Source organism: Cebidichthys violaceus, unplaced genomic scaffold (assembly GCF_023349555.1).
Source record: "Cebidichthys violaceus isolate CVI_PGR_0920_01 unplaced genomic scaffold, fCebVio1.0.p SCAF_142, whole genome shotgun sequence".
Classification (NCBI taxonomy): Eukaryota; Metazoa; Chordata; class Actinopteri; order Perciformes; family Stichaeidae; genus Cebidichthys; species Cebidichthys violaceus.
In genome coordinates this window covers 267,501-285,549 of record NW_027176310.1, presented here as the reverse complement: position 1 = coordinate 285,549, position 18,049 = coordinate 267,501, and the positions used below count along the sequence as shown (strand labels likewise).

General features: G+C 45.2%; 2 protein-coding genes across 4 annotated transcripts in view; both read left to right on the top strand.

Moving 5' to 3' along the window:
- The first annotated feature begins 192 nt into the window (after positions 1-192).
- LOC137871496 (GTPase IMAP family member 7-like) lies at positions 193-1,251 on the top strand. The gene is given in 2 exon segments (XM_068709326.1): positions 193-296; positions 452-1,251. Coding segments are annotated over 2 exon segments (876 nt in total). The 5' UTR covers position 193; the 3' UTR covers positions 1,225-1,251.
- Positions 1,252-3,880: 2,629 nt separating this feature from the next.
- The window catches only part of LOC137871494 (arf-GAP with Rho-GAP domain, ANK repeat and PH domain-containing protein 1), a 16,997-nt gene continuing 2,828 nt past the window's right edge, over positions 3,881-18,049 (top strand). Inside the window, exons 1-20 of one of the 3 annotated variants that reach the window (XM_068709324.1) lie at positions 3,881-4,152; positions 6,627-6,709; positions 6,791-6,849; positions 9,728-10,162; positions 10,328-10,426; positions 10,510-10,693; positions 10,769-10,873; positions 11,372-11,476; positions 12,022-12,082; positions 12,165-12,285; positions 12,403-12,667; positions 13,271-13,470; positions 13,904-13,989; positions 15,224-15,406; positions 15,520-15,588; positions 15,739-15,838; positions 16,011-16,055; positions 16,191-16,317; positions 16,431-16,530; positions 17,795-17,996. In XM_068709324.1, the coding sequence (XP_068565425.1) occupies positions 6,627-6,709; positions 6,791-6,849; positions 9,728-10,162; positions 10,328-10,426; positions 10,510-10,693; positions 10,769-10,873; positions 11,372-11,476; positions 12,022-12,082; positions 12,165-12,285; positions 12,403-12,667; positions 13,271-13,470; positions 13,904-13,989; positions 15,224-15,406; positions 15,520-15,588; positions 15,739-15,838; positions 16,011-16,055; positions 16,191-16,317; positions 16,431-16,530; positions 17,795-17,996 (2,629 nt within the window). In that variant the 5' untranslated portion in view covers positions 3,881-4,152. Of the gene's footprint in view, positions 4,153-6,626; positions 6,710-6,790; positions 6,850-9,727; positions 10,163-10,327; positions 10,427-10,509; positions 10,874-11,371; positions 11,477-12,021; positions 12,083-12,164; positions 12,286-12,402; positions 12,668-13,270; positions 13,471-13,903; positions 13,990-15,223; positions 15,407-15,519; positions 15,589-15,738; positions 15,839-16,010; positions 16,056-16,190; positions 16,318-16,430; positions 16,531-17,794; positions 17,997-18,049 lie in introns of all 3 variants that reach the window. The other 2 variants (XM_068709322.1, XM_068709323.1) reach the window with 2 other exon arrangements.

The following is an 18,049-nucleotide window of genomic DNA, read 5'->3' as shown; positions in this document are numbered from 1 at the left end:
TATCGTTCTACCGTTCTATTGTTCCAGAGTTCTATTGTTCCATCGTTCTATCGTTCCAGAGTTCTATTGTTCCATCGTTCTATCGTTCCATTGTTCCAGCGTTCCGGTACTCCGTTAAAATGATCATATAAAACAACATTAAGTTCACATTAAAAGTTCTGAACTCATCTTCGTTCTGTTCTGTGTGTCAGACATGAGGCTGGCTCTTGTTGGGAAAACTGGAGCAGGAAAGAGCTCCAGTGGAAACACCATACTGGGAAGAGACGCCTTCAGTGCAGCAGTCAGCCAGTCCTCAGGTAACACACACACACACACACACACACACACACACACACACACACACACACACACACACACACACACACACACAACAACAACAACAACAACAACAGGTGGAGAACATTTAAACTGGTGATCAGCTGCTGGATCCTGAGATGTTTTCTCTCCTCAGTCACCAGATGCTGCTTGAAGTAGACAGGCGAGGTGTCGGGCAGACAGGTGACCGTTGTCGACACTCCTGGACTCTTTGACACCTCGTTACCCGAGCACACGGTGAAGAGAGAGATCTCAAAGTGCGTCAACATGTCGGCCCCGGGGCCCCACGCCATCCTGCTGGTCATCAAGGTGGGGACCTTCACCGACGAGGGACGAGACGCCGTCAGGCAGGTGGAGGAGATCTTTGGACAGGATGCCTGGAACCACACCATCGTCCTCTTCACCCACGGAGATAAAGTCCAGTCAGACTTCAGGCAGCTGATGGAGGAGGTGGGACCTGAGCTGCAGCAGATCCTGGAGAAGGTGGGAAACAGGTATCACGTCTTCAACAACGTCAAAGCCAACGATCGTGGACAGGTCCTGGATCTGCTGGAGAAGGTGGAGGAGATGGTCGGTGCCAACGGAGGACAGTGTTACTCCAACTTGACCTACGAGGAGGTGGTGGCAATGCTGCGACAGAGAGAGGAAGAGCTCAGAGAGTTCTACCAGAAGAAGCTGGAGGAAGGAATCAAATCTGTGGAGTCAAAGTACGAGAAGAAGCTGAGCGAGGCTCACCAGGAGCGACAGAAGGTGGAGGAGCAGCTGCAGCGTGAGCTGCAGGAGGTGAAGCGGTATTATCATGTTTTAGAGAGCGGAGTCCGTCATGTCGTGGAGCAGACGGTGCCGACTGACTCCATGGAAGACGTCCTGAAGTTTCATGAGGCCCTGAAACTGAAGTTCACCTCTTAAACTCTGATTCTTTACAATCAAACGATCTGCTGACAGAAACATTCAAAGAGTTCATGTGACGAGCCGACAATCATGTGAAATGTTAAAAGATACACACGTAAAATGAATAAAGTACTGCACATCATGATATATGTATTTATCTAACCATTGATGATGGGAAGAGTGTTACAAATGGTTACTTGTGTTGGAGTGAGGGGTATCTGGCTTCATGCCCTTTGTGGTTCAGTACATTACATTACAGTCATTTATCAGATGCTTTTATCCAAAGTGACTTACAATTCAGGATCTATCTACACACCGTAGACGCAGCTACGGGAGCAATTTTAGGGTTAAGTGTCTTGCTCAAGGACACAATGACATGAGACTAGTAGAGCAGGAGCTGGGGATCGAACCACCGACCCTCTGATTGAAAGGCGGCCCTGCTCTCTACTTAGCCACGGTCACCCCCCAGTACCATCTCTGGAGTTCCAGAGGGAACTCAGAGTGGTCAGAGCTTGTGATGCTCATTACATTTGTTTGGCTACTCTGGTCAACTTCCTGTTGGCACTCAAAATCTTGATGCTTCCTGTTTTCTGTGCAGTTCCTGGTCTCCTGTTTTTCTCTCTGCTACTTTTAAAGTTACTTCTACAGATGCTGTGGTTGCTGGGTTGCAGGATGAAGATCAGAGATTGGAGAATGGTAAACTGACTGGGCCGGGTTCTGTTTAAGAATTTGTGAGTACAGTAAAAAGTATAGACTTTGTAGTTTGCCAATATTTGCGTTTCCCGTTTCATGTTGAGATTCCTGATGGGAACCCTGTTTTTATGGGGGGGGGGACCCTCCTCCTCCCATACACGAAGTCACATGTGTCAAACTCAAGGCCCGCGAATCCGCCAGCAAAAAAACACACAAAAAAACACAAAATGATGAGATACTTTAACACAACAGTCACAGAAGCAGCTCTGGAGTAGAAAGAATAAAACCGATGAGACTGAGTTGACAACCTTCATTGAACAGCAGCTGGAAACATCTGGTCAGTGTCATGGTTACAGATGGAAGCACCCTAACCCCCATGGGGCTATTTTTATTATGAAGTCTAACTTTTCATCTTTTTTTGTAATTATTTTGTTTTGCTGTCGGCGTTGGTCTTCCATATAAAAGGCCTATGATCGTCTTAGAATTAAAGTCTATGCTGCTTTACAGTGTACAGTGACCATAAACTACATCTCCCACAATGCATGGCGATTTTGTGACCCGTGAAATGACGGCATCCTGCCGCTAGACAGCAGTTTTTCCATATGGGCGTTTAACTTTGTGAGTGAAATGTTATTTCACTCTGTGATGGTGAAGGTAAACTGTGTAGTTAATCCGTGGTTCACGTGTGTGATGAACCGTTACACCACAATTATTACTATTATCACTCACGGCAACAAATTGTCCAAGAATTCTGCGATTGCAGAATATATTTACAAAAGTTACAGCCAAAAAAGATGCAGCAAAGTGTTTTTCAGAGGGTGCATTGAAGCAGTGAAGGCTAAAGGTATGTGAGCGTGAGCTCCTACCAGATACATCACACATCATACAACATACAACATACAACATCTGTCAGTGTTGATAAGAGGCGGACTGTCAGTGAGGATGTAGCTGACGTGTTTGATGCAGAGAGGTGACAAAATGTCTTTGAACAAAGTGAATGTAATAACTTGTTTCATGATATTTTCTTTAAGTTTGATCTTTGAGTAATGTGGGTTTCTTAACCCTAAATTAAAATGATTTATGTTATAATAACAGAAATGTGCTTAAATATATTTTTACATTTATATCACTTCATGTACAATATGTTTACACTTGAATAAACAATGATCAGAAGCAGAGACAGTTATTTAACAATATGTTAGGAGTAGTTACAGTTATACAGTCTTACAGTTACAACCATGATGCTGATGTGTCCGGAGTGAAGAGGAGTTTGACGCCGTGCACTCGGTGCTGCGGTTGTGGTTGATTATCTGCTGCAGGTGCTGATTGGAGGCTCGTCAGCTAGATGAGCCTCACCTGAGCCTTTAAATACGTCTTAATTTGAGCCTCGCTCTCTGGGAGAGGAGAGCCTGTCCACCAGCATTACACTGTTCTTTGGGTTATTTCTGTTAATGCCATTCACTGCTACACACACACACACACACACACACACACACACACACACACACACACACACGACTGACAACTGATACCAACCTTTTGTATCGTTTAAATAATGTTTATGTGGAAATAAACATGTTTTTCTGAGCAGCCGTGTTGTTTGTCTCAGTCTCTGAGCTGGGCTGTGAGATCCAAAGAAGAAGAAGAAGAGAATAAGTCAGCTGGAATCAAACTAATTCTACAACCAGATCATCAGGACAAAGACTGTTCCATATGTTTTCATCTGTAAACGTATGTAAGTGTTACTACACAGACAGACAGACTCACACCTACATTCCTGCAGCAGGTTGAACCTGTTCAACGTTTCACTGTAAAAACGTCGGCAGTTAAAACAGCTGATTGGTTCAGCTGTACAGGTGTGTACCTGCTACCCAATCACAGCTATTGTTGTCTCCATGTGAATTAACCCTTTAACACACACACACACACACACACGGCGACAATAGAGTTGACGGTTCAGTTTTTATGAGTGCAGGTAGATCATAAACAGGACGTTCAACATGTGAAGCAGAAAACTTCAACATTTACCGGCACACAGACAAGAGAACAGTCAGACAGGTAAACAGGTACACATCTAAACAGTCAGACAGGTAAACAGGTACACATCTAAACAGTCAGACAGGTAAACAGTTAGAGAGGTAAACAGAAATCAGGTGGACAGACAGACAGACAGACAGACGGGTAAGGAGGACAGAGCGACAGGTGAGCAGCAGGAATCTCAGGTGTTCGTTGTCACTGAGAAGCTCAAACAAAGTAAGAAGTAAAGTCATGATGTTTCTTCTTCTGTGGTTCTTATTGTTGTTTCAGATGTATTAATATTCATGTTTTCAGTCTTTTTAAAGTACAATTTCTTCTTTGTTTGAGAAATGTTACACTTCTAACAGAAAGTAACAAAGTACATTTACTCAAGTATTGTCACAGTAACCAATAACCATTCAGGTGATGCAGAAGATCTGAAGTATTTATTTATTTATTGACTGAACTTCTGAATATATATTCAAAGTATTATTTATTAAAAGTTAAATATATTATTAATCAGTGTGACTTTTACATTAATAGTTTAATATATTATTAAGGTTAATAATATATTAAAGTATTAATGTAAACTTAATGTTAGACTTCAGAGCAGCTGACCAATACTTTCACCCATAGTCCTGTTCATGTCCTGTGCAACACATTGACTCCTTTCACTAATGTTACGTAACTTACTTATCTAATGCCAGCTCTCTAACACACCTAGTAGGGCCTAACCAAGCAGTTTAGTGACATTAGTAAACCTAAAGACTCAGTAAATCTACGCTGGAAGTTTATTTTGAAAATCTACACTGGAAGTTTATTTTGAAAAGACACTGTATGTATGTAACAAGTGGAAACTGTATGTGTGAACTAGGAGACTAACCTCCGGTTGTGAAGTCAAAGCTTCACATGTTAAAGCTGCATTCTCTCTACTGTCCACCAGGGGGGTGACTCCTCTGGTTGTATAGAAGTCTATGAGAAAATGACTCTACTTCTCTCTTGATTTATTCCCTCAGTAAACATTGTATTATTCTTTAGTTCAGATGTTCTTTATTTCAGATGCTCTTTAGTCTAGATGTTCCTTAGTTCAGTATATGTTCTTTACTTTAGACTTTCAGTAGATGTTATTTAGTTTAGATGTTCACTTTAGACGTTTAGTTTAGACATTTACTTTAGATGTTCTTTAGTTTAGATGTTTACTTTAGACGTTAGTTTAGACGTTTAGTTTAGACGTTATTTACTTTAGATGTTCTTTAGTTTAGATGTTTACTTTAGACGTTAGTTTAGACGTTGTTTAGTTTAGACGTTATTTACTTTAGATGTTCTTTAGTTTAGATGTGCACTTTAGACGTTTAGTTTAGACATTTACTTTAGATGTTCTTTAGTTTAGATGTTTACTTTAGACGTTAGTTTAGACGTTTAGTTAAGACGTTATTTACTTTAGACATTCTTTAGTTTAGATGTTCCTTAGTTTAGATGTTCCTTAGTTTAGATGTTCCTTAGTTTAGTAGATGTTCATTAGTTTGCTAGACGTTCTTTAGTTTAGTAGACGTTCTTTAGTTCAGTAGATGTTCTTTAGTTCAGTAGATGTTATTTAGTTTAGATGTTATTTAGTTTAGATGTTATTTAGTTTAGATGTTCCTTAGTTTAGATGTTCCTTAGTTTAGTAGATGTTCTTTAATTCAGTAGATGTTCTTTAGTTTAGATGTACGTGTGAATCAGGATACGAACCTCTGGTTCTTTAAGTGGATCCAAAGCTTCACGTGTCAAAGCTGCATTCTCTCTAGTGTCCAGCAGGGGGCGACTCCTCTGGTTGTATAGAAGTCTAGTCTAAAATGACTCTACTTCTCTCTTGATTTATTCCCTCAGTAAACATTGTGAACATGAGTTTATGGTCTCAATCTCTAGTTTACAGTCTTCTTCAGTACAGCATGATGTTCATTTATAGTTTGAAGCCGCTTTGAGTTTTAGAGTGAGAACTCCGAAGAGGACCTTCTCTTCGCTCTGAATCTCTGAACAGAAACTGGTCTGGACCACTTTAGGTTTTCAGAACCAGAACCGTTTATTATTTTATATTTACTCCACCGTCTTTAGAGCGTTGAGCTCTAAGTTGTTCAGATCAGGTCACCAGATGGTCCATCTCCCACCTGAAGGCGGATTCATCCCAACCAGAGATGAGTCCACTGATGGTGCTGTCATCACACTGGGATGGGTGATACAGAGGTGTGGGCCCCTGATGAACTGGGGGAGGTGGACCTGGAGGTCTGGGGCTGGTGGATGAACTCATGGGGGGGATGGGGTCAGGACTGTCTCATTGTCTTTCAAAGAGACAGGAGAACTCATTCAGCTCGTCTGCCCGGCGGAGGTCATTCATGGAGTGGGGGGGCTTTAGTCTTGTGGTTGGTGGTCTGTCTGAGAGTCTCCAGACAGAAGAGTCACTTGCTGAGAGCTGGTGTTTCAGTTTCTCAGAGTCTCTCACCTCCTTGATAAATCTGTATGTTGACTCCTTGAACATGTCCTTGTCCCCTCTTGTTATGTTCCTTATGCAACTGTAGCTGTCTGAGTCTAGCTCTAAACCATGTGTGTTGTTGTTCTAACATGATGGAACACAGCTGTCTTCTCCTTAGACTAAGATGATTCCTGATTGGTCGGTGCCTCTTGTCCTTAGTTTGGTTTCATGATCAGAAGAATCACACTCTCTTCTCCTACAGATGACTCCTCCTCCACTTCCTGTCCCGAAGCCTCGAGCTCGTTACATGAGGGAGAGTCTTGGCTCCGCCTCCTCTTCGGACAGGTCAGCTCACCTTTTTACCTGCGCACACACAAATACACACAAAATGGATAATTGGATTCAAACACAAAGTTTGTTTTTCAGAGATGTGAATGGTGAAACTCTACAACCGGTTTTCTCAAATGGGGTTCACCTGAGCACAGGTACTCTCTCTCTCTCACACACACACACACACACACACACACACACACACACACACACACACACACACACACACACACACACACACACACACACACACACACACACACACACACACACAAAATAAATTCATTAAATTAATTTCCTGGAGACTTACCATAACCGCTACCAGCCTAATCCTAAACCTAACCTTAACCTAAAACTTACCACAACCTAAACCTTTGTCCCCGTATAGGAAGCTGAGTCCCAACAATGTGACTGTAATCAGATTCATGTCCACATAAGACGGGTAAAACACATCCAAACATATATTATATAACATCTCTAATGGAAGCTTGCTGACGTGTCAGCTGACTGATTTTCATCAACAGTCAGATTTCAGTTAAAACAGGAAGTCGAGTCAGTTTGAAAGCCAGAAGTGAAACGAGTTGAATTCACAGTTAAACAATAAATCAAATTAAATTCTGAATGAAGTAAAATGAAACACTGAGTCAAACAGCTGATCTGAGGTCTGACTGATTGTTTATTTTTAGTGCTGACGTGTTGCAGCAGGTTGAACCGGTTTGTTCCTGTTGTTGAACTGGTGATCGTCTGAAAGCAGTTTGTCGTCTGCCAGCTGAAGAATCTCAGCTGAAGGAAAGGTCACATGACAGAAAACTCTTCATCTTCATCATTTTTTTTTATCAGAAACAAGTTCAAGAGAAGTCACTGAATGTCCAGATTCTTCACTTGTTTTAATGAAAATAAGACTTTTTGGACTCAATTATAGAATAATAGACTTGATAATATAATAATATAGAGGTTGACTCTAAAGATGTACATATACAGCATATATAAACATACATATAGCACCAAATGGGGATTAATCCTTTGACAAGAAGGTAAACGATATCAGATCCTTCTTCTCTCAGCCCCTCTCTCCCTGTCCAATCCTGCCCCCACAGCTCTCCCTCCCATCTCCACGCCCCATCTTACCCTTTCTGGCTCCTCTCTCCCCTAACGAGGTCCTCAACCTTGTTACGTCTAACCGCCCCACCACGTGCTCCCTTGACCCGATCCCTTCCCCTCTTCTTCAGTCTATTGCGACTGAACTCCTTCCTTTCCTCACCCACCTCATCAACACATCTCTTGTTTCAGGATGCTTTCCCACGGCCTTCAAGACTGCCAGAGTCACCCCCCTTCTGAAGAAACCATCACTTGACCCCTCTGATGTCATGAACTTCAGACCGGTTTCTCTTCTACCCTTTCTATCCAAAACACTTGAACGTGCTGTCTTTAACTAACTGTCTTCCTATCTCCACCAAAACAGCCTCTTGGACCCCCACCAGTCCGGGTTCAAAGTGGGTCACTCGACAGAGACGGCCCTCCTTGCGGTGACAGAGTCGCTTCACGCCGCGAGAGCGAACTCTCTCTCCTCTGTCCGGATTCTCCTGGACCTGTCTGCAGCGTTTGACACTTTGAACCATCAGATCCTCCTCTCCACCCTCGAGGGGATGGGCGTCTCAGGCTCTGCACTCTCCCTGTTTGCATCCTACCTGACGGGTCGATCCTACCAGGTGACCTGGAGGGGGGTCGTGTCGGAACCACGCACGCTGACTACGGGGGTTCCGCAAGGTTCAGTCCTGGGCCCCCTTCTCTTCTCGCTCTACACAACATCTCTGGGTTCTGTTATTCGCTCGCATGACTTCTCCTACCATTGTTATGCCGATGACACCCAGCTGGTCTTGTCATTTCCCCCCGGTGACACCCAAGTGGAGACGCGCATCGCTGCGTGTTTGGCTGACATCTCGAAGTGGATGACGACACACCACCTCAAGCTCAACCTAGACAAAACCGAGCTACTGTTCCTCCCGGGGAAGGGTTGCCCGCACCGGGACCTGTCCATCACCATTGATGATACCGTGGTGACGACAACTCGGACTGAGAGGAACCTGGGTGTGACCCTGGATGACCAACTGTCAATAACAGCAAACATTTCATCCGTTACACGCTCCTGCAGATTCCTGCTCTACAACATCAGGAGGATTCTCCTCTTCCTGACTGACGAGACGGCGCAGGTTCTCATCCAGGCTCTCATCATCTCCCGCCTGGACTACTGCAACTCTCTACTCGCCGGAGATCCGGCGACGGCCATCAGACCTCTGGAGCTTGTCCAGAAAGCCGCAGCTCGTCTGGTGTTCAATCACCCCAAGTTCTCCCACACAACTTCCTTTCTCCGTTCTCTACACTGGCTACCTGTAACTCATCCAGTTTAAGACTCTGGTGCTAGCCTACAGGGCAGTGAAAGGAACAGCTCCTTCCTATCTCCAGACCATGGTCAAGACCTCCACCCCCGTCAGACCACTTCTCTCTGCTGCCTCGGGGCGATCAGTTGCCCCGTCGCTCAGAGGTCCTGGCGGCCGATCGACCCGGTCACGTCTGTTTTCTGTCCTGGCCCCACAGTGGTGGAATGAACTTCTCACTGACGTCAGGACAGCAGAGTCGCTGCCCATCTTTCGGCGCAGGCTGAAAACCCACCTCTTCAGGAAGTGCTACCCTGAGCCTTCCACTTAGCACTTATTGTATTCATACTAGCTTGTTGCACTTATTGTATTCATACTAGCTTGTTGCACTTATTGTATTCGTATTACTTATAGCACTAACTGTTTCTCTTTTTCTGTACTTTGGCTCTGAGTTATGCTCTGCTTCATGCTCTTAGATGCTTGTTTGGAAAAGGAGATGTACTTATGACTTCTGGTGACTAGTAGTTCTTTTGATTACCAATATTGAATGCACTTATTTTAAGAGCGTCAAAAGCGTCTGCTAAATGACTGTAATGTAATGTAGTGGACGATAGAGGAACTACAGCTGATGATGATGTCACCGTGTCCTCTTCCTCAGGTGAAGGTGCTCCTCCTCTTCCTCCTTTCGGTTGGTCGGACCGCGGAGCCGTCTTTCCGTCATTGGCCGGCGTTACTGACATCATCGGCACCAGCATCCCGTCATTGGCTGGATTCGCTGCCTCCATTGGAGGCCACGCCCCCACCCTGCCCTCTCCCTTGGCCCCCCCCTCCATAGACAGCATGGCTGACAGCATCGCCACTGGCATACCTAGCTTAGCAGGAACTGCTAGCGCTGTGGCTAACCCTGCTGCTGCCTCCACCACTGCACCTGTACCTGCTGCTAGCACTGTTAGCTTAGATAGCATCATTAGCTCATTAGCTAAAATACCCGGTTTAGAGGGAATTGCTAGCATTGTGGCTAATCCTGATGTCAGCTCCACGACCGATGCACCCGACCCCCCCTCACAGCCGAGGGACGGAGCCGCTCACACAGGTACGGCCATCAACCAATCAAACGGAGGCATTGTTGCATACTAGCACCTCTTCAAAATAAAAGTCCTCTACTACTTTCATGTTTTATTGGAGGGGAGAAATGTGTTTTAAATAACTCAAACGGTCTCCTGATTGGCTGAGCCACATGCTCTCTGTTCGTGCCCAGATGTTGGAGCATTGTCACAGCTGGTGATGTCATCTTTAGACCCGAATGCAGGAGCCACATTACCTCCACTAGAGGGCGCTACTGAGCCGACGGAGGACGGTACTGACACAGTGAAACCTGGTTCTCGTGAGTCCTCCTGCGCTTCACCCTCCTGACTCTTCTTCGTCTGTTTTGTTTTTCAGTTTGTAAACGGTCTCCTCACACCATCAAAGAAGAAACCCCGTACGTCACCGTGTTGGCTTCTTGGGCGAGCCAAGATGAAGCGGACACCGACTCGTCCAATGAGGAGGAGGATACGGGAGGTAGCCACGCCCCCTCTGGAGCTGGTGGACCAATGGAAGGAGACCCGTTTTCAAATACCAAAGAGTACGTATACCACAGTAACTACTGGTATTACTACAAAGCTGCTCTTAACTCTTCTTCAATATTTGTGCTCTGCAGACTCCCATCGAGTCCTTCAGGTCCTCTGGTCCCCACGAGGCCGGCCCCACCCCCTCCTCATTCTGCTGTCCAATCAGGAAAGCCTCTGAAACAGAAGACTCCAAGGTACACAAACAACATCTCATTCAAAGTGTAGATGTAAACTAAAGCATATTTAAACTGGGACACATTTAAACTGGGACACATATAAACTAGGACACATTTAAACAAGGACACATTTAAACTAGAACATATTTAAACTAAGACACATATAAACTAGGACACATTTAAACAAGGACACATTTAAACTAGAACATATTTAAACTAAAACACATTTAAACTGGAACATATTTAAACTAGAGCATATTTAAACTAGAGCATATTTAAACTGGAACACATTTAAACTAGGACACATTTAAACTATGACACATTTAGATGAGGACACATTTAAACTAAGACACATAAACGAGGACACACATTAACAAGGACACATTTAAAAGAGGACACATTTAAACTAGGATGTGAGGAAAGACATTTTTGAGGAAGTGAGAAGATTTTGAGTTCAACTATACAAGTTAAATTTCCCAAAATGCAAAGTGTGACTTTGGGCTGTTTGTCCTGCAGAGGGGCCACGATTCGAGTGTCCAGAAAGAAGGGGGGCAGCGGGAGTTCAGCTCATCAGAGCGCCGTGGTCCGAACCAGCTGGCTGGATGTCTGGAAGGGTTTCAGGTACCTTCATCATCCTCATCCCCATCATCATCATCATCATGGTCATCATTAGTACCATTGTTATCATGAAATGAGATCAATAACAAACCTCAGTGATCTCCTGGTAGAACTGATCTCCGCTCACAGACTCTGGTCTATAGAATCATGAGGTTGAAACTAACCAACAGTGTGTTAGTGAAGGATGAACCAGAGGCATCATGGGTATGTGTTAGTGAAGGATGAACCAGAGGCATCATGGGTAATGTGTTAGTGAAGGATGAACCAGAGGCATCATGGGTAATGTGTTAGTGTAGGATGAACCAGAGGCATCATGGGTAATGTGTTAGTGAAGGATGAACCAGAGGCATCATGGGTAATGTGTTAGTGAAGGATGAACCAGAGGCATCATGGGTAATGTGTTAGTGTAGGATGAACCAGATGCATCATGGGTAATTTACATGTAAAACAGAAGGAGACCCAGAATTGACCACTGAGGAACACCTGATGATGATGATGATGATGATGATGATGATGATAAACAGATATTTTCTCTCTTTCTCTAACAGACACAATGTTTTATGGGCGACGTTGGACGGACAGCTGATGTCTCTGTGGAAGAAACGAACAGTATGTTATTGTCTCTGCCTATCTGTCTGCCTGTCTGCCTGTCTGTCTGTCTCTCATGCCTGTCTCTCTCTCTATGGACCAGGACCGGTTCAGTGAGGTCCTCTTTCACGTCTCCAGCATCACCAACGTGAAGAAACAGGACAAAGGAAGATTCTCTGTTTACTTCAAGAAGAAGCATTATGACTTCATGGCTCATAATGAGGGTAAGAGACCTGAACTGTATTGGACCAGGTCTGGGTCTGTGGTCTGCTGGACTGGACAGGTGTGTTCAGACAGACACAGGTGACGAAGTTGTGAAGTCTTCTTCATGTTTTTTCCAGATGTTCAAATAGGTTGGGTCACGTCTCTGCTGGCGACTCGAGGCCAGCCAAGCCCCTCCCCCCCGGACCTCCACGGACCAATCACCATCAGGGACCCTCGGAGCCGAGCCTACGCCGCCGTCTGGGGTCACGATCTCTGGATGTACGCCAACAAGGAGAGCTTCACGCTGGGCATCGCCTCGTTCTCCGTCCCTCTGAACGTGGCCACAGTGAAACCTACGGGAAAACACTCGTTTACCCTCATCACTCCATACAAGAGCTTCAAGTGTGTACCTGTCTGTCTAACTACCTGTCTGTCTGACCGTCTGTCTGTCTGTCTGTCTGTCTGTCTGTCTGACTACCCATCTGTCTGACTACCCATCTGTCTGACCACCTGTCTGTCTGACTGTCTGTCTATCTGTCTGTCTGTCTATCTGTCTGTCTGTCTGTCTGACTAACTGTCTGTCTGACTACTTGTCTGTTTTACTACTTGACTGTCTGTCTGTCTGACTACTTGTCTGTTTTACTACTTGACTGTCTGTCTGACTACCTGTCTGTCTGACTACCTGAACGTGGCCACAGTGAAACTTACGGGAAAACACTCGTTTACCCTCATCACTCCAGACAAGAGCTTCAAGTGTGTACCTGTCTGTCTGACTACCTGTCTGTCTGACTAACTGTCTTTCTGACTACTTGTCTGTTTTACTACTTGTCTGTTTTACTACTTGACTGTCTGTCTGACTGTCTGTCTGTCTGACCACCTGTCTGTTATATTAGGTCTTAACGTTCTCCCTCATTCTTTCTTCTCCCTCTTTTCCCCTCTTTGTCCCGCCCTCTGTCTCTCTGTGGCCCCGCCCCTGTCTCTCCGTGGCCCCGCCCCCTCCCTTAGCCTGTCTGTTGATTCGTCGAAGGAGCTGTCCATGTGGTTGGACGGCCTGTCCTCCGTCATTCTTAGCGCTCTGTCCAGCAGCCAGGTGGCGCTGCGTCTCTGGGAAAACCCCGACAACAAAGTGTGCGGCGACTGCGGCTCGGCCAATCCTGAGTGGGCGTCGGTCAACCTGCTGCTGGTCATCTGTCATACCTGTGCAGGTACGAAGACATCACACACCTGTATCTACCACACAGCAGCTGGAGGTCAGACGTTATGAGCAGATATTATGCAGAGAGGTCGGATAACAAATGAAATCTATTGTCTGTGAACATTGTTTAAAATCAGCCTTCTGCCAGTTAATTAGCAACATTTCCTTATTATGTATTAGAATAGAAAACATAATCCAGACATCAGGTTTACATTGAAACATATTTACGGGATTGTGTTTGTGATGATGGTCGAGATAAAGAAAGATTTTCATCTTCAAACAAGTTTATTTCATCTGACTGATGACAATATTCACTGTAATTATGTTTGATTACATTGATGAGAGGAATCCATGTTTGCTTGGTTGTTCTGTATTATTCTGAATGCTAATGTTGCTAATAGATGTATTGGTTTGAATGCAGAATGCTAACAGTCTTTTCTCAGGTCAGCATCGAGCTCTGGGAAGCAACCTGTCGAAGGTACGCAGTCTGAAGATGGACAACAAGGTCTGGACCGAACCACTGATACAGGTGAGAGGGGGGGGGACTGAACCACTCATACAGGTGAGAGGGGGGGACTGAACCACTCGTACAGGTGAGAGAGGGGGGGACTAAACCACTCGTACAGGTGAGAGAGGGGGGACTGAACCACTGATACAGGTGAGAGAGGGGTGGACTGAACCACTGATGCAGGTGAGAGAGAGGGGGGCTGAACCACTGATAGAAGTGAGAGGGGGGACTGGACCACTTATACAGGTGAGAGAGAAGGGACTGAACCACTGATACAGGTGAGAGAGAAGGGACTGAACCACTGATACAGGTGAGAGGGGGGATTGGACCACTGATACAGGTGAGAGAGGGGGGACTGAACCACTGATAGAAGTGAGAGGGGGGACTGGACCACTTATACAGGTGAGAGAGAAGGGACTGAACCACTGATACAGGTGAGAGAGAAGGGACTGAACCACTGATACAGGTGAGAGGGGGGATTGGACCACTGATACAGGTGAGAGGGGGGGGGACTGAAACACTTATACAGGTGAGAGAGGGGGGACTGAACCACTCATACAGGTGAGATAGGGGACTGAACCGCTCGTACAGGTGAGGGGGGGGACTGAACCACTGATACAGGTGAGAGAGGGGGGACTGAACCACTGATAGAAGTGAGAGGGGGGACTGGACCACTTATACAGGTGAGAGAGAAGGGACTGAACCACTGATACAGGTGAGAGAGAAGAGACTGAACCACTGATACAGGTGAGAGGGGGGATTGGACCACTAATACAGGTGAGAGGGGGGGGGGACTGAAACACTTATACAGGTGAGAGAGGGGGGACTGAACCACTCATACAGGTGAGATAAGGGACTGAACCGCTCGTACAGGTGAGGGGGGGGGGGGACTGAACCACTGATACAGGTGAGAGAGGGGGATTGAACCACTGATACAGGTGAGAGAGGGGGATTGAACCACTGATACAGGTGAGAGAGGGGGGACTGGACCACTGATACAGGTGAGAGGGGGGGGACTGAAACACTTATACAGGTGAAAGACGGGGGACTGAACCAGTGATACAGGTGAGAGAGGGGGGACTGAACCACTGATACAGGTGAGAGGGGGGACTGAACCACTGATACAGGTGAGAGAGGGGGGACTGAACCACTGATACAGGTGAGAGGGGGGGGGACTGAACCACTGATCTGATACATGTGAGAGAGGGGGGGACTGAACCACTCCTAAATGGCCTTTAACGCCTTTCTCTCCCAGCTGTTTGTTACCTACGGTAACCGGCTGGCCAATCAGGTGTGGGCTCCAGCGGTACCGGCGGCGGAGCAGCTGAGTCCGGGGTCGTCTGACGTAGAAAGGTCTAAGTTCATCCAGGATAAATACAGCAGAGGCTGCTACAGAAGAGTCCACGCTCTGACCTCCTCCCCCTCTCTGATGGATCAGGTCTGACTCAGTCTAGAACACAAATACATACAGCAAGTGATGTAAAGAGTAAACACACAGTACATGACCTCATTATGTGAATCATTTGTTGTGTGTGTGTGTGTGTGTTTCAGAGGCTGCGTCAGGTGGTTTGTGGAGACGACGTAGAAGAAACAATGTCTCTGATCTGCTCAGGAGCAAAGGTCTGATAGTTTTACCTTCTGTTCATTTATGACCCAGAATCATCACTAATGATTACACACACACACACACACACACACACACACACACACACACACACACACACACGTCTTTCATTTCCCGTGTCTGAGTGAGATTACCTGTGTCTACAGGTGTGTCAGTCAGACCCTCAGATCCCCTCCCCCATCCTGCTGGCTGAGAGGGCCGGTCAGGGTCTGCAGACCGAGCTGCTCCGCCTCAATGAGTACACAGGTAATACACACACACTTACACACACACACACACACACACAGGTAAAACACACACGTTAGTATGTCAGTATGAATAGTAAGTTAGTAAGTTAGTATATATGGTATGTTAGTATGAGTAGTTTGTTAAACTCACCTGGACGTGATTCTTTATTCAAATCTTTTTCTTGTCATAGACGTCCCATCTTACCTGCCTCAGAGATCTGACTCCGCCCCCTCAGGTTGGATAAATACACTAACAATAATAATACTAATGTAAAAATGACTGACAATGTGAAAAATGATGGCCAACAGATGTCTGTATTCTTTAAACTGTGTGTGTGTGTGTGTGTGTGTGTGTGTGTGTGTGTGCGCAGTTGAGGAAGAGGAGGAGCTTCACGGTAAACTGGAGGAAGATCGTTTTCTCTTCTCGTTGGAAAACGACTCGGCAGCGTGTGACGTTCTTGACTTGAGAGAAGTTCTGTCTGTGTTCCTCAAAGACGGGTAAATAATACAATGCAAGCGATACTAATACTTATAGTACTACTAATACCACGAGTACTACCAATACTGCTAATAGTACTTAGTATACCTCATTTACCACTGTGTGTTTTCAGACCGGTTCATCAGTTTGAGATAGAGACTCTGAGCGATCAGCTGATTTGTGCTGCTGACAACGAAGAGGCGCTGCTGAGTCACCTGGTTCACATCCTGAAGGTACACCTGAGTTTGTCTAAGTCCAAGTCCAAGTGTCCCCCTAAGGCCTTAAGACCTGAACCCTCAGAGACTTTACTGACGTCTATAGTATAACCTGAGTTCTAGTTATCAGTGTAACCTGAGTTCTAGTTATCAGGGTAACCTGAGTTCTAGTTATCAGGGTAACCTGAGTTCTAGTTATCAGTGTAACCTTGGTTCTAGTTATCAGTGTAACTTGACTTCTAGTTATCAGGGTAACCTGAGTTCTAGTTATCAGTGTAACCTGAGTTCTAGTTATCAGGGTAACCTGAGTTCTAGTTATCAGGGTAACCTGAGTTCTAGTTATCAGTGTAACCTTGGTTCTAGTTATTAGTGTAACTTGACTTCTAGTTATCAGTGTAACTTGGGTTCTAGTTATCAGTGTAACCTGAGTTCTAGTTATCAGTGTAACCTGGGTTCTACTTATCAGTGTAACCTGGGTTCTAGTTATCAGTGTAACCTGAGTTCTAGTTATCAGTGTAACCTGAGTTCTAGTTATCAGGGTAACCTGAGTTCTAGTTATCAGGGTAACCTGAGTTCTAGTTATCAGTGTAACCTTGGTTCTAGTTATCAGTGTAACTTGACTTCGAGTTATCAGTGTAACTTGGGTTCTAGTTATCAGGGTAACCTGAGTTCTAGTTATCAGGGTAACCTGAGTTCTAGTTATCAGTGTAACCTTGGTTCTAGTTATCAGTGTAACTTGACTTCTAGTTATCAGTGTAACTTGGGTTCTAGTTATCAGTGTAACTTGACTTCTAGTTATCAGTGTAACTTGGGTTCTAGTTATCAGTGTAACTTGACTTCTAGTTATCAGTGTAACTTGGGTTCTAGTTATCAGTGTAACCTGAGTTCTAGTTATCAGTGTAACCTGGGTTCTAGTTATCAGTGTAACCTGAGTTCTAGTTATCAGTGTAACCTGGGTTCTAGTTATCAGTGTAACCTGAGTTCTAGTTATCAGGGTAACCTGAGTTCTAGTTATCAGGGTAACCTGAGTTCTAGTTATCAGTGTAACCTTGGTTCTAGTTATCAGTGTAACTTGACTTCTAGTTATCAGTGTAACTTGGGTTCTAGTTATCAGTGTAACCTGAGTTCTAGTTATCAGTGTAACCTGGGTTCTAGTTATCAGTGTAACCTGGGTTCTAGTTATCAGTGTAACCTGAGTTCTAATTATCAGTGTAACCTGAGTTCTAGTCATTAGGGTAACCTGAGTTCTAGTTATCAGGGTAACCTGAGTTTTTGTTTCCAGGTGGTTCTCCCAGGGGGTGTGTCTTATGCAGAGGTGGGCGGAGCTTCTGCAGTCAGTAAAGTGCGTGTAGTTAATGTGGGCGGAGCCTCGAGTCATTGTGATGCCTGGTTGTTGCTGTTGGAGGATGGGATCAGTCTCCATCCCGTCCACAGACGCACACAGAAGGCTGTGAAGATGGATCTAGACATGCTCAGTCATCATGGTAACTCTTTTTATTTCCTTCTAGCTTCACCTGCTGCAACATGTTGAAGTCAT